Source organism: Echeneis naucrates, chromosome 10 (genome assembly GCF_900963305.1).
Source record: "Echeneis naucrates chromosome 10, fEcheNa1.1, whole genome shotgun sequence".
NCBI lineage: Eukaryota > Metazoa > Chordata > Actinopteri > Carangiformes > Echeneidae > Echeneis > Echeneis naucrates.
In genome coordinates, this window is record NC_042520.1 from 10,421,355 (window position 1) to 10,447,458 (window position 26,104).

Here is a 26,104-nt window from a genome sequence, read left to right on the forward strand (position 1 = left end):
AAAAGAAGAATTGAAGTGAAATTGAAGTGAAATGCATACTAAAAATGTAAAACCATGAAAGTGTAAAAGACAGCTGGGTAAAGAGAGTGCCTCTAACCTACGTGACATTTTTTTGACCAATGAAAAATTCAGTTTCCGTGTAATTGCACCATATTTCTTCAGGGAGTGGATGGAAATTGTTGCCTGTGTTATCTTCATATTAGTCACTATTTAAATCTGAAATAACTCCTATGATGCCTTTTTATCCAGCAAAATTCAGTGACAGACCTCAGGGGAAGGGCAAGATGGAGTCAAACTAAGAAAATGTGCCCATACGATTGATAATAATTGTGGCTGAAGTTTTTTTTAATAAAAGAAGAAAATGAGGCAGCGGTGAGTTGGGACTTGGGTTGGGGGATGGAGAGGTGCCCTTGAGCATGGCACTGTCCCCTGAAAAACTGCTCCAGGTGCGCTGAGCAAAGGTGGCGCCTTCACTCTACATGTTTGCATGTTACACTTATATACACTTATTTAGTGTATATGTAATTTAGTTGACTGTGCATTGAATTCAATGGACTAAAGGATTCTTCTTCTTACATCTCAGATATTTTATTATAGCCAGTTTTCACTATGGCACAGAGTCCAGTGACATGTATTTTAGTTTGCAACTTCAGATTTCATGGTATCTTGTCTTCTCAGAATATTAATCTATCCTACAGCCTTACCATCTGAAAATTAAGTTAAATATATGCTATTGTGGCCTGAAAAGCACAATTGGAACTACAAATGACATTTTATACCTTCATAAAAGCATAAGGTTGCACAGTTCATATTTTTTGCTTTTTTATTTAGGTCCCTAGAAAGAATCAAAATGAGGACATATTTTATCATACTATATGTTATTGTCAACCACTGGGCACCAGAAGATTTGTTTTGAAATCCACAAACGTATCATATTATAGGTTTCAAGTAAGAGTTATATAACAACATTAATATTGTTTTTCCACCCCTGTTTTGTAATCAGCACTTTACACCACAGCGGCCAGTTACTTTCAACTGGTTAGTCCCACTTAAGCAGCACAAGGACTGGTTACACGAGGGAAATGCAATCCTGGAGTTTTCCCAAAGGTAAAAAAATGTGATTCCAGCCTTTCATTTGACTACTCCATACACAATAAGAGTATTTTCCAAACTATCAAGTTCTTGACCATGTGGGCATATGCATACCTCCAGATGTGTGTCTCTGTGTGCCAGCAGGCTCTGGATCTGCTTGGCCATAGAGCTGAATACCTGCTCCAAGTCGGTTCCTTCCGACTCCATCAGCTCCTCCCACTGCAGCGGCAGGACCACACTAGGATCCTGAGTCACCTGCAACCGGGACAGTGTCTCATATCTCTATCACGAGATCAATGTGCATCTTGCAAAGTCTGAGACAAAATGGCAGATCATGTAGCATGAAAGGTGGTGTGGCAAACAAGCACAGCCGATGGTGCAATGAGGAAAAAGAAGCTTCATTCATATTTCTACTGGGAAATGTGTCCAAATATGCCTGACTAATATACACAAAACTGATAATCACACAGTGAGGTTTGAAATGTCCTTGGGTGGAAAGCACATGAAAAGGAAGCAGGGGGCATCAATCCACACGAGAAGAGCACCTCTCAACTCTATGATTTATGGGACTGAGAAAAGCTGGTGAGCATCATGCTGTGACTGTAATTCAGACACGCCAGTATGCAACTTGCTGTTTTCATAATGCTGGGAATTATTCACAGGCGATATTTTTTTTAAAGAGCACAATTTGGCGTTTCTGCCTTATAGGAAGGGACAGAGGAGGATGGCAAATGAAATTATGGAGACAGGTTGATGTAACAGAGGTGGAAATGGAAATAAAGTGCAGGACCATGCTACGGTAGAAGTAAGGGGCACCCAGAGGTCCGTATAAGGCAGCCAGCAGAATGAAAAGTAGCTTATTTTCACACTTACTGGGAGCACCAGGGGAAGGTATAATAGTTTCACTTGGTCAGTTCACAGGTGAAAAAAATCCTTTTAGAAGCATCTCAATTGGAAAATATCCACCAAGTCTGATGGAAAGCCAGTGAAAGCCTTTTGGATTTGGCCTGTTGATTTAAAAAATTTAGCTATTGAACAAACCTGCTGAATACAGGCAGCAATGGAAGCCTGGGTCTCAATGTCAAGAGACTGGATCTCCTGAATGAAGGTCTCCTTGTTTTCACACTGCAGACAAAGATAGAGGGACGAAATGGTGTCAGGTGCGTGTTGAATCAAAACGTATTCATTCCAATGCGCCTGAAACTAGAGCTACAACGAATAGTTCATTTTAAGATTCACCTGCAGCAGTTTTGCTCATCATGATGGGTTTTAGTTTTACATCATTACATCATTGCAGATTTAATATACTTGGATATTAATGTGATTTTTGATTCTGGGATGAGACTTTCTTTCTCTCTATCTCTCTCTCTTTTTTTTTTTTTTTTTTTTTTTTTTTACAATTTTCTGAAATTTTGCAAAGCTTAATAATGAACTGAATGCTTAAAAACATGATCAGTAAAGTAATTAGCCATAAAAATAATTATTAGTTGTAGCCCTGCAACAACCCTGTTGTCAAATGAGTGCTCATTGTGCTACATATTTCATAAAGGTTCCTGTCTGACTGAAAAAAATGCTAAACAATTAGTTCTCAAGAACCTTTAACAGTTACTAATGCTGCACGCATCTAAAAGTAAATTTGCTAATTAGGATTTTGATACTAAGTCGTAAAAGCAACAAAGTGACAGAATGATTGTGGATGGATATAAATTGTCTGATGGCTGCTCCGTGTTGTTACAGGCTCATATTTTAAACCGAACTTGTCAGGCTGTACTTAGTTTATTAACAACACATGAACACATTTACTGAATGCATCAACTTTTAAGTGAGATTCAACACGTGACCTCTAAACCCTTCAAAATGGACATGTGAGTGTGTGATTACCTGTACAGCACATCCTAGTAAGAGCAGCAGCAGTCGCCTAAGCTCTTCCACGGCTGCCTCTGAGGACACAGAAATAACTGTCACTATCATCATTATCATCATCAGCTTCCACCCCCCACCACCATTCCCCCTATCATTATCACCTTAATGTGTTTTACAGATAGCAAAGATATGGACTTGTATATAAAGTGTAATTGCGTTCTTGCTCCGAAGAGACATGGAACTGATAGGATCAAGATTTCATCTTGTACCTGTTAGGGGGTCCTGCCCCAGAATGGCAACGTTTGGGAGAGGCATCAGAATCAACTGCTGCAGGTCTTCCTGAGGAAAAGAGTACGTGGATGAGCTCAGGGGGAAAAAGTGTTCAGCTGGTCCATCCTGTTTATCTGCCCAGAGTCAGCTTGAATAAACAACAACAGAAAAAGTTTCCACCAGCTTGCTACAGTTTGGGGTGTAAACAAAGAGCTAGCATTTAATAAAGGGACAGAAAAAACAGTCTGATGAATGGAATAACAGTCCTGTAACAAAATTTCCGATGTCAAATCAAATCAAATCAAATTATATTTCTATACTGCCAAATCATAACAAAGTTACTTCAACACACTTTACATATAGTGAAGGTCTAGACCAAAGTCTTTGCAGAATTATATAAAGGAACCCAAAAAATGCCATCATGACCAAGCACTTCACAGCAGTGACAAAGAAAAACTTCCTTTAAGAGGCAGAGGTGTTTCCAGACATGTTCTCACACTTTAAAGATACAGGTGATGTGGGTCCATTAACAGTAGACAGACTCAATAAACACTGTGCACAACCTGCCTAACAAGTACCTTGACATTGGCTTTCTTATTGGCTGATTTTACTTTATCCATGTTGTAGGTATGGTAGATAAATAACATATTATGCAACACATATTGCAAAGATTTTGTGAAATGTTGTTACAAAAAAGGGTCTCGGTTTAGTGTAATGTGTTAATCACATCATTGCACTGTAATCAAACAGGGTTCCTTACCTCTCCCATTTCATGCCAAATCTATGCTGCCATTAATTTTATTTTCTGAATAATAGAATTTAAACATTGAGAGAGACTGTTAGAAAGAATCTATAATGAGCTTAAGATGAGCAGAAGCCCACTAACATTGTGGTCAGCTTGTTTCACCAGGCTGTAGTTTCTGTTCCAACATCTTGGACAAATCTCTTGGCAGATTCTGAATGACAATGAATTGAGCTGGATGGCAGCAATTCTTTGAAATTCTCCTGGCAACGAGAACAAGTATTTGTCAGGTGAAGTTGTACTGCTTTGCTCCCCCTACATTGCTCTCCAGCGCAGCAGCACAAGAGTACCAGGTCATCAGTCTGTTACTTTCCTTCTACTAATTAGACTTAAACTCAGAAAGGAGCAGTTAATTAAAAATGTTTTTTGTCAAAGAGCCACACATGTTGGCTAGCTCCTTTCCCAACTGTTCTGAAAGCCTGTTCACATCCTCCTGTGATCCATCACTGCAAAATCACCAGAGCACAGAAGCAAGTCATAATTACAGCTCTCTCTCTGCAGCTTACTGTAATTTATAAACTGTACAGTGAGAAAGGCAATGTACAAAAAGGCAGGCACTCCCTTTAGCTACTCCATCATGTACGAGTTTGGCTTCAGAGGCATGTGCAGCCGACCTGAAGTTTCTGCTCCTTCAGGGCATGTAGGGCATTAGCCGCTGCAGCTCTGTGTTGGTCATCGTTCAGCTTCGCAGTTCACAATGCCAAACAGACTCCCACAGGAGATTAGACAAACTGAATATTACAAAGAAGCTGCTTGTTGTTGGCATGCTAATGTCCTCTCGTGAAGAGTTTCCTCTCTAATATCACACAGCCAAGACACATGCAGAGTTGTATTCTCTTAAATCTCCCCTGTAGTATATTTCATACATCATCATTTGGAACAATAACGCACCCTACTTAAGGGAGAAATTAACAATTTCTGTAATGCATGGTGCAATAATCTGTGTTATTCTTTGTTTTCCAGGCTTTGTTCGATCTCGTCATTTATAGTAGCACCATGATTAAAAAAAAAAAAAAGAAATTAGTTTTTCTTTCTCAATGATTCTGGCGCTGAAAACAATCTACTGTTGTGTACAATCCTCCTGAATTTTGGAGAAACACTTTTCATCAAGCTGCTGGCTGCAGTGGGGAAGAGAATTAAAATCCATCTGCAACTTTATCTTTTCCAAATTCCATCTTTCTATCAGTTAGACGAGTGTTGAATTTCAGTACTTCTGCTGCCTCACTTTCACACTGTTATCTTTATGAATGTGTGCATAACAGTTGTCCTCTGCAGTTTTTATGTTAATTCAAACATTTATTGGCTGTTCAGTAGCCTTATGAATGTCATGGTTGAATAATGACAGAGATCTTTAAATGCAGTTAATGAAATAGTAGGGAAGAGAAATTATAATTTCAAATGCCTTTATAAGAAGGTTGAAAACAAACTGTCTCCATTCAGCTGCATTTAAAGGCTTTAAATGTGGAGCACAATAGACTAGAATAAATTCATGTAGTGTTGGCACTATAGAATAGAGAAGCAGAGACAGAATAGAATAAAATGAACAAAGGAAAACTAAATACAAAACAACACAGTGATAACACTAACACGATGCCTCTAGGTGACACCTGTTCAGTATCAGCGCATCTAAATTGTGGAGGGTTTTTGCTTTCATGTCTGAATCACTGACACAAATAACTCAGTGACTTCACCGGAGACGCTGAGGTCACAGCACAGAAGATTTAGCTTTGCCAGGCCGCTCTCTGTTACTGTGGCACCCAACACTCTTGTCATTGCATCACACATATAAACACACATCCAGCATCAAATATACAGAGCGACAATAAGCCTAGCGAAGTGGAAAAGGCATTCACAGAGACGACGGAGCCCATTCTGAGCACACCTGGTGAAATTCTAACGCAACTCTGACCAATATGAGCCTCCCATTTATCGCCAGCATCTTGTCCTGCTCAGCTTCCTGGAGACATAAGTATTTCACTGAAAACTAGGAAGTGAAACCTTTTGGTGTTGTGTTCTTATTATGTGTGATGAGCTCAGCACTGGCTGTTTAGTCCACTCGACTACTGCTGGAGGGAGGCTCTCTTTGCCGAGAACAGAGGCCTTTGAATCATCCTCTAAGGAGAGAATTGTGTCATTTCCTCCAAAGCCGCAGGCACCTACATTGCACGTTATGAAATGTATGATACTTAAGAGCTATTTGATAAATTTTCCTTCTCTTTCCTGTCTCAACCCCCTAACCATAAAGGACTCAGCTTACAACTCCACTTTTTCTCACTCCATTTCCCTGAGAATAAGCACGAACATGGACATTTCTGTCTTCTGTCACCTGGTACATAATATTAAAACCAAATACAGTATTCTTGGGCAAATTTTTCAAGTGTCCTGATTCATAGTGGTCCTGTGTTTTTACCACCTTAGCAGACAACTGTTTTCTCCTGCCCTCTCCCATCACTCCCTTTGCTGTAGCCCTGACTTATGTTTTAGAGAGCTTTTTCGAAGCTTTATCAGACTTTCTGTTCATGATGAACTGGGAATCATTTTGGTACAGCAACAACAAAAGGCTATGGCACGAGTGTTTTTGGAGAATTTCTTGCAAGAAGTGCTAGACAGAGTGATTAGCATGTTTTCTTGTTTTTTGTTTTTAAGTGCAACTGACTTTGCATTCAGTATTTCTGTCACAGGTTCGCTTCACCGTTACTCCTCTGTGTGATAACCAGTGGGGATCATAATGTTGATAAGAGGTCAGAATATCCGGTTAAGTCTCAGTTGGGGTTTTACTTAAATTTGACAATTTTCACTCTCTTGTTAGAAGTTAAGAAGCTAAACACTGTGCTATCACTGATAGCACCTCCAAAGCTCACCAAGCAACATGACTTGCTTTCTAACCTCAATTAAAACTAAACTATAAAGATGACAAGAGCGATTATTCTAAAACAAGAGCATGCTTTCAAGGATAAAAACAAACTGGGCCTTTCATGGGAAGGAAATCAAAGAAACTGTGTCAAGACTCAGTGAAATCTCTGGACTGTCTGTAAGTTAACCATGCATCTCAGCTCGGCTGAGATCTCCAAGAAACAAGGTAACAAGGTATTTGACACAACTGTTGGTCAACCTTTTTTCAACCTTTTTTCTTTTTTTACATTTTATACATTTCATAACCCTTTTTTAATTACAATTGACATATATAATGATTTTTATGATTAAGAAATGAATAATTTGCAACTTTGGAGCACAATTGCCTGTTGAAGTAATGTAGACAAAATGCAATTAAATGGGGACAAAAGGTCAGAGGAGAGACTGTGACAGTTATATTGTCATTCCCGGTCAAATACCAGAGCAGTGCTCAACTAGACTAACCCTACCCCATTTGTTTAAAGATGGAAATGTCTAAAACCTTTAAATTCAGGCCATGGTCTTCTGATTCTCAGCACATCGCTCCTGATTCCCCTCCCGCCGATCTTAACTACCTCCTCACAGTCACCCCTCGTCCCCCTGTGACCCTTGCCTACCTGGTAGAAGGCTCTGAGGTGTCGATTTAAAATAGAAAAGTTCTGTACTCTCAGCATGTGATCATCCCTCCCGCTGTCGTACAGCCGCTCCACTTTGGGGTTTGGGTCTCTGGGATAAACAGAGGAAAGACAAGGCAAGGTATTTACTGCAGTCTGATCAAAAAGCTCAACACCAGATCTCTCCTGATCAGAAATTCTTATGCCACAGAGCATTTAAGCAGAGAGTGAATGAAATTTTAATGAGCATGAGAAGCAGGCAGTGAGCATCCTCATGCAATTATTTGTTGAAATAATGTGGCTTAGGTCAGGCCAAATCATTCAGCTACTCTCCAAAAATTTACTAGGATCTTGTATTGCTAGTTGAAGGAGAAAAGGTCTTATTTTACTGAAATTTGAACACAGAGATAAGGAATTCAACAGGGAGGACTAACATAGTGCCATGTATGCGGAATCCCATTTCATGAATCACTGGAAATTTGGCAAATATGAATGGGTCATACATCCAAACCATCCTTTCACAATGGCTGGAGAACAATATGAGTTCAGAAAAGATCGGGGATCAAGGTTAGTTACACGATCTTCCACAAAAAAAAAGAGGCAAAATTTCTACAGCAATGTAAGCAGCTAGATGTGGCTGTACTTATTCTAGCATGCTGAAATACTAACAATGACTTTCCAAACACTTTACACAGAGATCCTGATGTATTGACATTATTCCTTGATATGTTGGCATTTTGCCTCCACAGTGTTTGAGTTAATCATGTTGGCACTAGACGAAACAGCATCAGCATCTGTCCTTGCATGTCAGCTTTCCTTTTTTTTTTTCTTTTCAAGCAAACATCAATTCAGCTCCGTGACTAAAGTGACTCTTGGTGGAGCAACAATGCGTCATCTGTTCTCACACAGGCACTCTTGTTTATGTGTTAGCATGCTAACATTAGCTGATAAAACATGTCAAATGTCATTACTTTTACACAACTGTACAAATATAAAGGTTTACCTGGTGATGGCACTGAGAAACTCATTCCAATCCATCCAGAGGCAGGCGCATATTTTACTTACTAAGTGTACATCTTTAGCACAACTAAAAGCCAGTCAAACATTACTTTTACTTATTGCACTGTTTTAGTGGTTTTCACTGCAGAAAATGCCTTGGAGTTTAATTTAAGAGTTGGTTGTGGTTTTATTTCCACTTTTTAATTCATTAATAAAAAAACACAGCCAATTTTTGTAGCTAACCTCAAGGTTACAGAAGTATTTTTGTTAGTTTTCTACTTCCCCACAAATGTCTCAAAATGAGCACTTTAGACTTTTCTATATTTTATTTCTGATTTGAAATTTAAACACTCCTCAAACAAAATCACTGGGAAATGTCCCCACATTCATCAAATTATTTTACTTTGTCTAATGGTCACTTTAATTCTTTTGCAAAGTAGCAAGGCAACGAAGCAAGAGAATCTAAATCAAGCTTACATGACCCGCATGACTTCATTGAGAAAAATCCCATTGGTCAGCCTGAGGTAGCGACCCCGGGTGCTCTGGGAAATTGAGTTCACTTCCATATACTGACTGTAGAGCGGGATACAATCCTCCCTCTCCACCATCTTCTCAAACAGCTGAACCTAAGAGACACAGAGAATGATTATCATGTAAGTGTGGAGAAAAGCATGTGTGTTTCAGGAGGTGGACACACGAGATAGGACACACACACGAGCAGAGAGTGAAAAGGGAGATGGAGAGGCACATTCATTTTCACACAGGAAGCCACTTGAATTAGTGCACCTGTCTGGACAGGTGGGATCAGCGCTCTCACACTGTGAAGCACTTCACAATGACAGGCAGCCAAGTAAGACTGCAGCCAAGGTCTCTCTCTCAGCTAAGAAGAGATGTGCCAATGTAAACCGCAATGTAATGAGGTTTATTCCCACTAACACCTTCTAAAAACTGCACGGTAGGTAGACAGAGCAATGAGCTTGGGTCGGTTCAGCTGATGAGCTGAGGTGGAGCAACTTGTGACCCCATGAGATGGGGTAGATATGGCAGCAGGGCAGTTACACTGAAATCCTTCAACACAAGCGGTGCAGGGTGGAAGTTCTCATGTCAGTGAGCAACTGCCCCGCTGAAGTGCCCTTGAGCAGATACAAACCCTCTGCCAGCTGCGGGATTCCTGTTCAACCCGACCTTGGACCTCATCTTTTGAAGGAGGACAACAATACAGATCCTTCAGGCTCAGGAGAGTGTCACACTGCGTGATAAACACTGTTCAATTACAAGAAGGGTGGGGGGAAACCCTGAGGCGGGCTAGTTTCCCATGTGGAAGCTCAGCTGGAAATTCTGTCACCGATAAACTCTCACTCACTCATTTTCTACCACTTATCCTCAAGGGTGCTACAAACACAACAAATCCTTAACCGGTTTTAGTGAGAAGCTCTTCAAAATTCTCAGATAACTTTGTATTATTCTCTCATGTGAAACTGCCCAAGGACACGGAAGTGTCAGGCTAGGTGAAAACAAGCTGGTCACTAAAAGGCAGGGGAAGCTGCCAAAAGGAGAAGTGCAGTTTGTTTAGCTGGAGACAACAGCAAAACAAAACAAAACAAAAAAAAAACCCAACTCCTTCTAAGCTGTCTTTTGGCTGTTTATTCAAGTCTTACTTTTATATTTATTTTGGTGAGTAGGTGCCATAACAGGCTGCTCTGAAAGACACTAACTTAAAGGCAACAATGGAGGATTCACTGCACAACTGCTCGCTGTCCACATTTTACACACTTCCTAGACAGTCCGTGTGTTTTATTATGCTCTCTGCCTCTAGAAATGATGGACCTTCCTCTAACTCTGATAAATGATAAATGATAAATGACGTACCCACTGCGCCAGCTCACTTTGCATGAATTCCTCTATTATCTCCATAATGTTAGAGTCCATTGCTGTGTTAGGGGAGCCGAGAAAACACTACAGGAAAGCTCTAATTCAAAGTATAATCAGCGCTAAAGGAGTAATGAATCACAGAGAGAGGCCATCTCCCGTCAGCTAAAGCCGTTTGACATTTGTGAGTGCGGCCCGTCCCCTCCCTCCACCTCGCTGTCTCTTCCTCTCTCTGTCAGTTTCATTGCAAAACCACACCGGAATTTTCAAAACACTCCTGATGCGCTTTTTTTTTTTTTTTTTTTGAGCAGACATCGTCACACGCCTTCTTACAGGCACTGTGAATGAGACTGAAGCCTGTAAAAATGTGCATAGATCACAGGACATGTGTTCTGACAGATAAATGTGTGGTCTTTAAAAAAAAAAAAAGGAACAGGTACAAAATTTGTCTCTATGACAAAAAAAAAATGTAAAAACTCAGGATCTGAGCTACTTAGCAATATGATGGCTGAAGGTTTATAATCCAAGTCTAACGCCAGCACCAGCCTTTGAATGAACTCAAGTTGACGGGGAAAAAGAGAAAGAAAATCCTCAAAAGCAGCAAAGATCTGATCATCCACTGTACTATGGTGTCCTCTGGTGGTTTCAAATCAAAGTTCAGATTCCTCCTTCTTAAAACATTACATTATTTTTTTTTCATTTGAAAGAAAATTGGGGAAGTGAGCAGCCATTTTTTATTTATGTGTCACTTCCCAAACATTAAGCTGCACCTCAGTAGTGCTTCATATCACGTAAACAGTTGGTAGTTGTCATATTTAATTTATATATCTAATAATTTATTGTTATGTGAACCTCTTTCTGTCTGAATATGTTTTTTGTGTATTGCACTTTGTGCGATGTGTCCTTCTATGGAAATGTTAATGGAGAATTTAACATTTTTAAGAACTGACTGAAAATAGGCTTTCAAATTTTATTTCTTTATTATAATAATAATTGTTGTTGTTGAGTAGAATTTTCAATTATTTGTTGTAACTATTAAAATAAACAAATCCCATGTCTTCCCTCTGCTTCCTTTGATTTATAAACAAAATATATTTTCACCACTGGTGATGGTTCCTCATCTGCTTGTCACGAATAAAATAAAACAATCCTTTAAAATTATTCTGTGATAAAGTTTTATTCAAGAAGAATGAGCACATATAAGATACACCTGAAGCTAGGGCAGATCACTGTGATATATTTTGTCGCAAACACAAATTATTTGGAAACTGCTCCGCTTTATGAAACTGAGTTGTAATGTTTCTGCCTCTCTGTCATAAAGTGTGTTCGTGTATGCTGTCAGTGCGTGCTGATACTGCTTGTGCAGCAGTCCTGGGATTAACTACGCTAGGATTATCAGATTGTTTCAGAGCTGCCAGAATAGACTAGATGACAGCCTCATATGCACCACACTCACACACACATATAAACGCAAACACACACGCTTAATCCAACTCTCTGAGCTGAACTCAGATGGCCCATAGTCAGTTCATACAAGCCTCTTTTAATATTGCATGTACAAAATGAAGCCGACACTACAAAGCAGTTAAAAACTTCTACCTTTAATGTATAATTCATGTGCTTTGCAGGTTTAAGGTTCCTAAGCATTTCATTGCAGTTAAGTACAAAGTCTACAGCTTTGAGATGAATAATACAGTGCACAGGGGATGGACTTCATAGCATCATGTGGTTGAGACCTTGCCAAAATTAAGTTGAAATGTCAAAACATGTTAAATATGTGTCTGTATGTTGTATGTATGCTACATCCAATTAAAGTGATCATACTCTCTTCTAGTTACAACAAAAAGTACTGCACATCCCCTGAACCGGAACCGATTCCCTGATGATTACACATTCATGAGCTTCTGTACAGAGGAGACGTTAGCTTTAATATCTGTGCAGGGCCCGATGTGTTGTCTTGTTTTTGCCATGTGCAAGGGAGCTGCGGCTGCTGCATTGGTGGAGCATAAATCAAGCCTAACGTGTCAAAACCCAACAGGTGTTCTACCCGCCACCAGTAAATTCACACAACCAAGAAACCACAGTCACAACCCTCCCACCCCTGGCATCCCTTCCTCCTCAACCCATATTTGAATATATATTTTCTGTCTAGCTGGCAGGAGTCTCCTTGGCGTTATCAGTGTCTGCATCCTCAGAGGCAGCGGTGGGATCAATCTGCCCAAACTTTAGCATGTTGAGCACATTGGCTTTGACTTCCTCAAAGGTTTCTTTCACTCCCTTCTCGAGGAGATAACCGTCACTGTCTCCCTCTGGGTCCTCCAGAGCCATGGCTCCTTCCACAGCCGTCTGTAGGTACCGCAGGCTCACAAGCACTGACATCTGGCCAGGGAGAAGCAAAGAAGATGCTGTAACAACTGCAAAAATATGCACAGACACACAAAGTCCTGGCAACAAATCTAAGGATGTTCAAAAACTACTACTTAATTTCAAATGACCATAAATATGATAGGTGAACTGTGAGGGACTCTAAGACATTATTTTCAACCTGGCATTTCCTGTGCTGCTTTCTTACTGTGTGTGTATATGTGAATGTTTAAATATATATATTATCTGGCCAGCTTCCACATATAAATATATCTGTATGTATATATACCACGTGACAACGTAATGTTGTTTATTTTGACATAGTCCGTGCCGTACAACTTATTTTCAATTTAAACAAATGCTTATGCTTCCCTCTTTTATTTGAAAAGCTGTTGTAAAGGAGATTTGAAGGGCAAAAATCAAAAGTTATTTTCCAGTTCAGCTTTAGGTTGAGTGTGATGTTGCTTTGTTAAACAAATGAATAAGCCTTAGGTCCTGTTTACTATTTGAAGAGAAAAGGTAATAAATACTCTTTTGTGTCAAATAGTGAGTTTGATTGAAAAGACAAAAAAATAAATGTAAATTTTCAACATTGTGCATATGTTTGTGACTATATGTGTTGTGTTTGGTGCCTGGAGGAGCAATTTAAGTTTTCCGTTGAAAACTAAATCCTTGACTCAAAGCTCTATGCCTCAGGAAATACTGCATTGCCGCTATCTTACCACAATTACAGAAAACTGGAATATTTCTTAGGTTACCAACCTGTATGAGGACGACCGAGAGCACACCAGGACCGGTTGAATTCATCAAACCCATGTAGTAGTCTATCAGAGCCTGCCTACAGCCGCGGGGGTACAGGTTGAGGTCCTCTGATTGGTATTCATAGTTGTAGTGGGCACTGTTATCTGTCAGGTGGTACTGCAGGCAGGGGCGAGGGGAGGCTGGGTTACAGCAGCTGAAAGGGACCCCATCCAACAGGTAACGCCCATCAACGTTACTCCGGATACGACTGGAAATAGGGGAGAGAGGGGCAGTGAGGGACGGTAGAAAGTGCAGTCATCTTTTGGGAGATAAAGCATATAAAACATTCAGCCGAGTTAAAGGCCTGACTTTTAGCTCAATGCACGGTTCACATTAGTGAGTAATAAGCTGTGCCTCTATACAAGAACCAGCATGTCATAACCTCAACCTGTCATTCCTTTCTACATATTTCATCTTTGACCGGCCTTCCTCTGCTTGCTTCATGCCCAACCTTTCCATCCATCTCGTCATTCCCTTCAAAATTAAAGGCCAAAGCTATTTTTAATGCACTCCTCCTCTGTCCTAATGTCTCTCCTTTTCTCCCACCATCCCTCCATCCCTCTTTTATATCATATTGTTCAGCCTGTCACCCATGTAAACCTCTATTTCCTCCCAATGTCTTATTCTTACAGTTTGTGTACACCCCTCAACTTTGTCCATTTTACTCCCTTTGTAGTTTTATTTCACATTAGTATAGCTCATAAATTGCTCGTCCCTGTACTGTATTTCACTCACTCTTTGACATCCTTGGAGGTATAGTCCAGGTATCTGTTGCTGACCCACTGAACTTCAAACCAATCCTTGAAGTTACTGTTTCCACAACAACGAAACTCCATCTGCAGACGATCGATGGTCTCTTTCTGAAAACAGCGGCCTGGCACATCTGTGTCTTTGTAGAAACGAATGCCATTCCTTAGGCCCACCTGACAGTGGCAGGTAGAAGTGAAAGAAACAGATATAGTGAAATTTGTCCTTATTGTTAACTGTCAAATCTTTTCTGTCTGAAAAGTTTTCAGACAACATTGCAACATTTAAACAAACTCTACAACTCCAGTCTTTAAGACAGGAAGTGGTTGGATTGGGTTCTAGTTTTTGTTTTGTTTTTTTAAATACCGATATGTACAGATAGTTTTGCGCTGCACTGTTTGTAAGGTTTTATTTCTCTGGCTTTTGACCAGTTATCAGGGTTGCAGGGGCTGTTGGAGCTAATCTCAGCCAATTTTCCCGCAGAAGGCTGGGTACACCCACTGGACAGGTTCTTTTTTAATGTAAAGTTTAGATTATTTCTCTGGTGTAGGATTAAGTGCTACTCCAACTAACCGCTATGAATGTTTGACTCAGCTGTCTGTTGAGCAAAAGGCCATATAGACATCTATTCAACTCCCAACCATTAGTCCGCCTAATGACCCCACCTTCAGGGACTCCTCCAGGTGTCCCTGCAGGGCATAGCTGAGCACAACAACAGCGACGAGCAGACAACAAAGCAGAGCAGCAACAGCAAACCACGCCAGCAGGAGAACCTTCCAACGGGGAAAACGAGTTGCATCCAAGGAGTCCTGACACACACGACCGGCCACCCAGTTGGTGCCAATGGAGGCCAAGCCGACCATCATAAGGATGTTGGGCACCACATGGATCTCTGTGTTGTCCATTACCTCAAGAAAGGCAGAGCAGAGTCAAAAATTATAGAAGCTACAAGAGTAGCAAACAACTGCAGGTGACATTGTAATTTCCTCCGCCAACTTTAGCCTTATCTATTATAAAAATGACCTCGAATGGCAAAAGATTCAATTAGCTACAGATATGCTGCAATGGCAGAAGGATGATACTATGAATTAATGTCCTGGCTACAACAAAATTCAATTATGGGCAGAACTTATCAGTAAAGGCAATTTGCCCCATTGTTTGTTTTCAAATTGCCATCAAGAAAGTACTGATGCAACACAACTTCAGAACAAATGATCTCTGTCCCTTCCCTTTGAGAGAGAATGATTTCTGCCTGATCAGTTTTCCTGAAGATCTGAATAAAATGTGAAATGCCATGCAAATTTCTAAAATGAGATGAAACATCTGAGGGATGATATTTTGAAGGAAGTACAAAACAGGATTATGCTCTTTTGAATCATTGTGTGAAATAATTTTCTTGTAATTCATCTCTGTGGTAATTCAATAACATTTTGCTACACAATTAAGAGACTAGAAAAATCACATTCTCTCATTGGAGATCAATAAACGACCTCTGGCTTTCCTGTGCAACCCACTGGATATCAATGCTTCCAGCCCATCCAGATCAATCAGTGATCTATTATGTCCAATAACTAATTAGCTCAAGCAATATGCCAGTGTTGTGGAGGTCATGACCTTTGGTCATGTGGCCTATATTCTATTCATACTGAACAGGAAGGATTTTGAGTCAAAAGTGTTGATTGAGATTTTAAACATTGTATCATCCGCCTCATTTAACATGCATGAATGTGCCTTAGTGTCACCGTGTGTATGTTTACACCACTTTGAGTGCTGCGTGTTTGTATTGGATTAACTTTAAATAACAGCCTCTGATAAGAGGCAGCACAGCAAACTAAGTAAACAACCACCAGCAAATCAAAAATACTGTCTAAAGCAGTCCTTGACCTTCTATTCTTTACATTGACATTAGATTTGTGTGTGTTTTCCTTTCTCTACCTCGGCCCTCCGGAGCAGTTCTATCTTAAGGTAAATCCCCAGAGTAAAGATGAAGGCCCCACACAAAACCGCCATCCACGACATCAGCCACAGGCCCTGGGCAAGGCGCACCCGCCTCTGCTGGGTAAACTTCATCCTCAACAGCATCTTCAGCAATTTACTACCATGCACCACTCAACACACTAGCAGGAGGAAAGCGGAGAAAAAGGAAACAGGAAAGAAGAAGTTCACGGAACTGTGATGAAAAATAGATCCAGAGGTGACCAGCTGCATGTAAAACACAATGATAAATCACAGCGGTCAATGCAGGCCTCACACTGGTAGTTGGGTGAGTTATTATCAGGTTGAGCTCATCTAAGTTGTTCCAGGTGGAGAGGATAAGCAGGTAGATCCTTTGGATGGTAAAGGACACAGTTGATCTCAGAGGATAACGCAAAGGCTTTCACTTGGATGGTGAAATTGTCTGAAGAAAATTCTTTATCATCCAATTCAATACCGAGGAACCTTGGTAAAATGTGAGAAACTGCAGATTAATAAAGTATGGCAAAGGAGATATTCCTTTTCCCAGAGATGACAGATTTCCTCCACAAGTTTACAGGCCTCTCCGCTGTGGTCCCCCCTTCAAGCTGAAACCAACGATTTTTTCCTCTTGGCGTGATGTTGTCTTTTGATAACGCCCCTCCGGGTCTGTGCATATGCTGCGCCCCCCTAAACTGCTGTACCCATGGTTGGAGGACACAGACACTGGCCAAAGTCGATAGTTTGGAGCCGTAATCCCCCCAACAGAGTCCCTTGGATCCTATTAAAGTCCAAGGGCCAATGGGAAAGCAGGCCAATGTCTGATCAGCAAACTTATTCTGATAGACATGTAGTAACCTATTGGAGGGCCTGATGGACTATTATGACAGGCGGACTTACCTGAAACACATCAGTACAGACTGTAACATTACGAGTGACTGAGAGCAACAGAGAGCACATCATGACTGCTAACTGTGGAACTAAAACTTGGCTGCTGTCGGTGTCGTTAGATGTTTGTATAATGAGGCTACAGTGTGCATGTAGTTAGAAAGAAAAAGTAAAGTAAGTCTGTGAAACGTCCCCAAACTACTGGCTTAACTAGCCTAAACACAACGCGCTAATTATTTTATTTACGTCAACAAAATTCCACTACCATGAAACAAAAAGTGAACACCTACAATATGAACATAAGATGTGATATGTGTCTCTGCTTCGGTTTAAGACTTGACAAATGTCTCACTTAAAGGTTGGTCCACAACAGGTACACGACTTTATTTGAAATTTAAGTAAATATAATTCTCAAAGGATGATCGCAGGGATTTCAGACAGAGCCTGGTTAATGTCAAGTGAAAGTAAAATAAGGAAGGGGAGAGTTGTCTGTGTGGGATTATCAACGCCCTGAAATATGGAGGGAGGTTGGTGGGGTTGGATCAATAGGATTAAACTGTTATAAGAGTATTTATGACCATCACAGTTATAGCTCAGTTGAATCCAGTCTCACACTACCAGTTCTTACAATACAACAAACAGAAAAACACACGCAACACATAATTCAAGAAAGTATCATTTAATGTTGTTTTTCCAGACAACCATTGATCACACCCACAGTGGTGGTTTTAAGTTATAATTATTTTTTGGATGATAAAATAAGGCAGTTTAAATTTAGTTATACTCCATTTTAAATAATGAAATGTGAATTTGAATGAGATTGATTGAGGCATTTCAACCATATTCATATAATAAGCGGACGTGTTCAGCCCTCTAGAGGCAGAGAGGAATTTGGAGCAGTCAGTGTGACCAACTGACACAGTAGGATGACTTATCATCAGTATTACAATGAAATTTGATTAAGATTATTAATATACTCAGGTGAGCAATCCTTACTGATTTTGGGAGATACCGGTCATTTGAACTTTTAATGTTGTTTTAGTATTTTAAGTATTTTAAGTCTCAGAGAAAGGTAACACTGTCTTTATGACAGGAAGTTGACAAAAAGCCATGAAATAATTTGACTTTTTATTGTTGGAACAGTTGCAATGACACAGTTAGGCTCCATATTGAATACACACAGATGAGCAATATTCATAGCTGCGTAGCGTAGAGGGTACAGTTAACACAGATGAACGAGCAAGGCTATACAAATTAAAATAATGTTTTTGCCATTGCAAATGATCTAGTCTACTTAGTCACAACAAACTCTCCACAATAACAATATTTAATCTTAACTGTACATTTTTGTTTTGCCTTCTAAAGCAGTTTAACACAGCTCTACAGCCAGTATACTTTATTATATATATTCACACATAAACAGATCAAATAAATGTATACACACACATAAAGCAATGTTTCATCTCTTTCAAAGCACAATCTTTCTTACTTAAAACTGCTAATTTAAATCAGTTGGTCTGTTACCAAGCTGCTGCCTACTGTTCAAACATTTTGCTTCACAAATGTCCTGTCCAACAACAAGAAATTAATAATTGTAAGGAAGCAAACAAGAATATTTTCACGTAGAAATAAAATTCTTCATTGAAGTTTATACTGTTGAAAGTTGAAAGAAAGTCTCTGAAAAGAGTATATGTCACAAAACTATGGCACACCTGTCATCCGTGTATTGGAATGTATGAATTAATAGCACAGCCATCCAACCTAAAATCACATTAACATAACCATCCTGAAGTTTGTTCTTGAATGATCATGTATCCTGACTTCAGACCTCTTATTCTTATTGTAAGTAGATCAGTCCCTGAAGTTTTGTGCGAACACAGTCTTTCATTTTACACATAAGATAATAGCTGGTGGGCTTCATTCACTAAACAAAGAACTCTCTCTGCTGTTTCCATCAAAGTCAGTAATTTTAGCAGTCACTTCTATTTATATTCAGCATGTGGTATTAAACACAGGAGCCAAATTAGGATGCCGTTCAATCGCGAATCTGGAGTCATAATGTCATCGACATTATAAGTGATTATTATGCTTAGTCAATTTTAGGAAGATGTCAAAATGGGAAAAGGCACCAGACATTAAGTTACACATTACACATTACAATGTATAATTTAATGTGTGTTGCCTTACAATTGCTGACATTTATCCAGCATACTTTGGAATACAATTCATTCAATTACTGCCTTTTTTCTGTCTTGTGCCATATTTACTTTTGCCCATTTTCATTATTCAAAATTATGTAAAGCGCAACTTTCTCTTATATGGGTTCAGATTTATGAAGGTAGATTATATATAAAGCCAAAAAGACAATACCAAAAAAAAAACCCCACAAAAATCCCTTCAGCCTTTTGGGGAGGTATCATGGGAATCAAATATAACTGAGAGCTATAAATAAATATATTTGTCAATCCAGTAAGACAAGAATAGACGTTCATCCTGACATATTGTTGGATGAAATTTTTACTCTGCCTATCTCCTCTGCTCCTCCCACCCACTCCTGCCCTCCCTGTGGCTCTGTCCCTCCACCCACCTCCTTATGGGCCTGCAGCTGCTGCATGAAATCATCCAGGATCTGCTGGGCTGACTTGGAGGTCACATCCACAATGTCATGTTCCAAAAGTGTTACCTGCACTCTTGCCTTCCCACCCCAGCTGTCACCACCCACATAGGCCTGCTGGAGGTTTGGAGGGGTTTCAGTTTGGTCAGTGCCCAGGACAGGCTGCTGTTGACTTGGAGGATAGAGAGGTTGTGGTCTGGCAGCATAACTGTCAGCCATTTTCTTGTAGATAGCAGTGCTGATGTCAGCTACAGAGAAAGGGGGACTGTGGCTTGAGTCATTTTCATTTGACAGACAAGCTGCAACCCCTTTGGGTGGCAGCTCATGTTTAAAAGGCATGAAGGCTGTGACCCTCTGCAGACCTGCCTCTGTTTTTTTTGACCAGTCATGAGCTGCTCCCTCCATTTTAGGAGGGTGAGATTGGCCATCCCCCTGTGGAGAGATAGCAGAATGGCTGACGGGAGCAGAGGTCATCAGCAACCTCTGTATGGATTCAGCTGAGTCAAAGTGCTTCTCCAACAAATCCTTTATCAAACATGGTACCTATGACAAACATAAACATTACATGTAATTTCAATCGATGTAAATCAAGCATATCTGAAGGTTTTCTGCAATGACTAGCCATCAAACTGAATTCACTCGAGACTGAACTGACTGAAGACTGTAATCTCACACACTATTTTTCAGAGAAACAATACCTATTTGTACCTACAACGTGCTGTTGTTGGTTTTTGGTACCACTTTAACATCTGTATTTTACAAATATTGGAGGACAAAGACTGCCCAGCCCCTTTTAAAATATGTCTGTATCCATTTCAGAATTTCACTTTGATAATGATTTTACTAAAATTATAACACTATGGGTGCAACACAATATCTTAGGAAACGTATGAGCTAAAATTGTATCTGCTGAAAGTAAATTTATGCTACAAATTGAAATTGCTTCACCTCCCCCAAATTTGTGTTTTACACTGCATTAAATAAGGACAAAAACAAGACAAGCTATCTAATAAACTGACTTAGGATAAGCAGATACTAAATATCAAAGGACCCGAAGCAAAATAAAATAAATGAAAACGTTTATATTTTCAAGTGCTTTTCATCGTTCTCATAGAGAAGCTCTGGCTGACAGCTGGAAAATACATCATCACTAAATCATCATTTAAAGTTGAGAACTTAAATATACTCTCCACGTTTATAGATATTTATGGATCTAAAAACATTTAAGTGTTTGAACTGTGACTTCTTTATTTATATTTGAATTGAGTGTGATGAAGCTCACACTGGGAGGAGCAGGGCAACATCCAGTTTAAAGATATGTGCAATAGCAAACATACTTGCATTTTGTGAAAACAGGGACTAAGGGGACGAAGGGTGTGGTTTCACTGAAAAGGTTCCAAAATGTATTCATCCCAATGATTTATTTTGAAAAGGTGTTATCTCTGTTTAGATCAGCCGTCTGTGCAAGTATGCATGGATGTCCAGTAGATGGCATTGTGCTTACATTAATGTTCTCCAGGGCAGCAATGGTCCTGTGGGCGTCCTCCAACTCTGAGCTCAGCCTGGAAACTTGATTTAGCAAGTACTTTCTTTCACCACTCAGGCTCTCTGACTGCACATGCGCACACACAACCAGAAAGGGACACACACAGAGTTCACATTTGCATGAAAATAGCTTGTGTGTTGTGAATGCAGTGAGTTGAGTAAAAGAATAGATCCCTCCTTTATCATTTTGACCGAATCATTCTTATGTCCACATCGTTTTCTCACCGCTATGTGAAGGTGTTCACCCAGCAGGCTATTGGCCTCCTTCGTCCCAGTGTGGGTCTCCAGAAGGCTAGCACAACAAGACATCACATTTTTACAATTATTTTAATGAAATACAGAAAGATATTCCCCACCAAGTTATTCTCTCGACTTATCACTATGTAGGAGTAAGGACAGCGATCACAAATTGAGATCAACTGATGTCCAGTGTGAGGTAACTATTTGCTCCAGTTGCTCCTGCTGCTCCAGTAGCTCCAGTCGGTTGTAGAATGTGTGGTATGTGCCTGGTAATGCTGCAGCAGTTGTTTGGGACAAATGCAGGCCTAACGGCACCCAGGCCATAACAAATCTCTCAATGATATATGTGAAGGAAAATGCCTCGTCTGTATCTGTGGGGAAATTGGATCACTGCAAAATCAAAACACCCAGCGAGCACAAGGGCAAATATGCAGTTCTGTTAATCCAATATGTTCCATGGATCAATTAATCTATAAGGACTGTTATGTAATGCCATAGGTTGGCTTTTATTGATTACCAGTGACAGTGGAGTGATTTTGTAGGCACAGGTCTGATACGAGCCATGTTATTGTTCATGTATTACATCATGTTCCACGTGCAGTGACATTTTGCTGTACTATGTAATTTTTCAGTGCATTAAATCTACAATGTGTTAGCAGTGTTAATCTATCATACATGTTAAAATGTGTTCTATTTACATTTACAGACCTTTTATATTTCTCTTTGACTTTGCTGAGCTCATCTCTGGTCCTCTGTAACTCTGCTTCAAGGCTCTCGATACAAACCACCGTCTGCAGCAGATTCTGGTGAAGATCTGCATTCTCATCTTGCAGCGCCCTGAACACACAAGGGAGTGAAGGAGAAGCGTTTTCTAAATTCTAAACAATGGGGAGTTTTGCTGTGTTAATGTAATACATCAATATATAGTAGATTTAAAATTGACCTTATTGTTTTGTAAACCATTCATCCTGCCTAGTCAGATAGTTTTGCACTCTTTCTTTGTGACGCAATTTATATCAAATTCCATGACTAGATATTGGCTTAGACAGATGATATAGAGGGGTTTTGGCTCTCAAACAAATATTACAAACAAGGATGTGCTATATGCTGGCACTATTAAAAATAACCACTGACCCCTTACAAAACAGACAGACAGAAAATTATGAGAGAAATATATAAAAGGCTGGGCTTGATTGTGAAATGGGCAAACAGAAAGTATAAGAGACTTACTGGAGATGCTCAGCATCACAAAGTGTGTCCTAGAAAAGAATGAAAGAGAGATAAAAGGAAAGTGAATAATACTCATGAGACAGAGGACACATTAGGTCACTTGGGATGTGACATAAGCGCAGGTGACTTTCCATAGAGTGTATTTGGACAGTTTTGTTTTTGCATTTTACTGTTGAAATGAAAATGAAACAAAAAACTCTCAGCTTCAGTCTCCATTAGCTTTATAAAACCTTTTTCACATAGTGCATGAGAAGGGAAATGGGCAACAAATTCTTTACTGGTCAAATATAGTTATGAACGCTCATTGTGAGGGCTGGACTTGGCCTAAAAGAACAAAAATCTAATCACAAAAAGAATACAACACACAGTGAAAGATGCTGAGTGGAGCTGAGCTTTGCAGAGAGATAAAATATAAAGGATAGAAGTTCATGACTCATCCCAGGCTTTGGTGGCGTATGTGAAAAAGCATCAAACAGTAAGAATAAGGCCAGCAGATTTATTCAGTTATTTTTATGTGCGCTTATTACTGTTGTGTTGTGGAAGTTGGAGCCTGTCCCAGCATGCATGACTAAGGACACATTGAATAAGCTATTGAGTTATGGCAGTCCTGAGCCTGGAAATGGAGTCTACTAGAATCGATAAATTCTGGGAAGCTAAGCTCAAGCCAGAACTTTTCCCCTTATACGTGTGGCATTATATGTATTATATGTGTGTACCTTCACCAGCCAAACTAAGGGAGACCATCTCAGCATAGTGACAAGGATACAATTTTGTTATGTAATGTTGTGTGTGTTAATAGTACAAGTGCATGAGCCTGAGCAGATTATTACATAAGAGCAGTGTGATACCAGTTCTCTTCAACAAACTCACTCTCATATTTTGCTTAGAGCTGCCTGCTAGTATGAGGACACATTCCAAGCAGATCTATTATGTGTCCTCAGTAACTCAGGCCGGGACTGAATGATTACACAGTTTAAAATAGTAATACAGAAAGTTTCAAATAGATGTTCCCCTAAAAGCACGACTGTTATGTGCTGCATTGCTGGAGAATGACTCAGCTTGCAATGCGTAGTCTGATTCAACAGAGTCTGTGACTCAGCTACACTGCCTCCGCAAGGGAGCAGCTCTCTTTTTCATGCTCGTCATGTTCTTCCAATGCAGTGATACTGTTCCTCCATTACAGCATCACATCTTTCAGTCAGTTGATTTGTTTGTTAGTTGTTTGTTGTTTGTTTTTAATTAATCTAGGACAATGGATTGCTTTTTCAAGAATATGACCATGATAAGAGTAAATATAGCATATAGTGATTTAAAGATGTTACATAGAGAGGCAGTTTGCTGTTGGTTTGGGGTTATATTTGTGCTTAATACATGAGGCATTAAATTGATATTGTTATTTCACAGCACAGTTTGTCTCTTGTTTTTCTCGCAAATATGTATTTCAAGACGATTTGTGATTTGTTGTTGTTTTTTTCAACAGTGACAATGATAAATATAATTAAAATGAAGATTTATTAAGATGCATTGCTACGGGATATAAGATCATTTTTGTTATCTTGAGGAACAACCTCGTAGGTTTCAGGTATGACGTTAAACTAATCTGAGGCCTGAAACTTTCATCCTGTCTTTCCTGCCTCACAGTATTATTTCCAGTTACACAGAGCAAAAACATTCTTTAACTAGACTCACCCTGTATTGTTTAGAGTGTCCCATATGTTGTGAATGGTGTTGTCCACTCAGCTCTGAAATGTGACTAGTAGCTGTGGAGGCTGTGTCTCTGGCCTTGGATGAATCAGATTTTGTGGATGAAGTCTCAGATCCAACACTTGCTCCTGCGCCATGGGATGAGGATGGAGGAGAGCTGGTGGGGCCTTTCTGTCCAGAGACTGGGTGCACATGCTTAGGTGGGTGCTGGTGAGATTGCTGACAATGTGGACTTTGGGATGCAGTGGACTGCTGTTTGTGGTGGTGGTGGTGTTGTTTGGGAAGGCTGGGTTCAGGACTCGTGCTCGTACCATCAGTGAGGTGAGGTCCACATCTGCCATACCCGTGTCCTGACACAGAGCCTCCAGTTGGCGATGGCCTCCTGTCTTTCCGGTTGCTTCCAGGGTTGGCATTGCCGTGGGCAGACTGTGGGTGATGATGAGGTGGGGGGCTTCCATGAGTGTTCCTTCCTGCATATGAGATTAGTTTATCAGAACTGACTGAGCAGTCTGAGTGTTTCCGAGAGCTGCTCTGAACTGCTTCTTCCAGTCTGCTGTGTTGTTTCAGATGCTGCTCCCTTTCTCCTCCCAAGCGCTCTCTGTGCTTCTTGGGTGGGAGCTGAGGTTTAACTGGGCTTGGTGTTTTTTGGGCTGGGACAGGTGTCTTGGCAGTAGTTTTGTTACCGTGCACTCCTAAGATGGTGAGGTCTGATGGACTTATAACCTGTTTTGTTATCTCATCTAGAAAGGCAGAGAATTGTAACTTTCCCTGCACAAAATTTGACCGGGCTTGCTCAATCTCAGTTTGAGTAGTCCCTTTCCCTTTCTGTCTATTCAAGTCTTTGGAAACTCTTGGTGACAGAACCTCCATCGACTTAGCCTTGCGGATGTCAGTATGAGGCTCCTTCTTCTTGAGGATCCCTTTGCTGGGTAGCTGGCTGGAGGACACCGCTCTCTTGGGGCCCCTGGAGACTCCTAGCAGAACATCCTCCTCACTAAAAGCCAGGCTTCGGTTCAAACTAGCTGTCTTATACAAAGGCCCATAGCTCATGTGTGATACCCTGGACGTGTCTGCTCTAAGATCACTTTCCGTACCCTGCAGGAGGCCCTCGTCACTTCTGCTATGACCTCGGTCAAGAGAAGAAAAGCCTCTCTTTCCCTTCTGCTGCAAACTTGCATCTATCTCACTACAAACACTGCCTTTTTTGCCATTTTTCACTGTGGCAAAGATTATGGGTTCGCTGCTGTCATCCTCTCGAAAACCTCTGCGTGCATCTGAGATGTTGGAACAAGACAGGGAGTGCTGTGGCCGTTCAGCATGATGAAGATAGAAAGGATCATTTGCGCTTGCCTCTGTGTACCAGGAGGAAGAGGAGAAGGAGGAAGATGACGAAGAAAGGGAAGAGGAAGAAGCTCTGGAGAGGGTCACAGGGGTATGGTAGTTGTAAAGTATGTCATCCTCTTCACTTTGGTGAAACTGCTGTGCTTGATGATGCTGATGGGCATTGTGGTGGGGGCTATCATGGAGATAGTGACCATGGTGGTGGTGCCGTGGGTGCCCATGGTTGTCCTCTGTATTTCTGTCTGCATCATCAAACATAGCATACCTAAAATAAAG

At 40.4% G+C, this 26,104-nt stretch overlaps 2 protein-coding genes across 2 annotated transcripts in view; both read right to left on the reverse strand.

The window, feature by feature from the left end:
• ccdc88b (coiled-coil domain containing 88B) overlaps positions 1-10,593 on the reverse strand; it is a 34,039-nt gene extending 23,446 nt beyond the window's left edge. The window contains exons 1-7 of the mRNA XM_029512785.1: positions 10,402-10,593; positions 9,010-9,158; positions 7,537-7,645; positions 3,225-3,294; positions 2,974-3,032; positions 2,134-2,217; positions 1,207-1,347 (exon numbers count right to left, since the gene is read on the reverse strand). Of these exons, the coding sequence (XP_029368645.1) occupies positions 1,207-1,347; positions 2,134-2,217; positions 2,974-3,032; positions 3,225-3,294; positions 7,537-7,645; positions 9,010-9,158; positions 10,402-10,461 (672 nt within the window). The 5' untranslated portion in view covers positions 10,462-10,593. The remainder of the gene's footprint in view (positions 1-1,206; positions 1,348-2,133; positions 2,218-2,973; positions 3,033-3,224; positions 3,295-7,536; positions 7,646-9,009; positions 9,159-10,401) is intronic.
• Positions 10,594-12,549: 1,956 nt separating this feature from the next.
• rom1b (retinal outer segment membrane protein 1b) lies at positions 12,550-16,395 on the reverse strand. Its single transcript, XM_029513258.1, has 5 exons — positions 16,249-16,395; positions 14,979-15,221; positions 14,302-14,489; positions 13,528-13,774; positions 12,550-12,780 (listed from the first exon to the last, which is right to left on the reverse strand). Exons 1-5 carry the CDS (start codon positions 16,393-16,395, stop codon positions 12,550-12,552), a joined length of 1,056 nt encoding a protein of 351 aa, XP_029369118.1.
• Between the last annotated feature and the right edge of the window lie 9,709 nt (positions 16,396-26,104).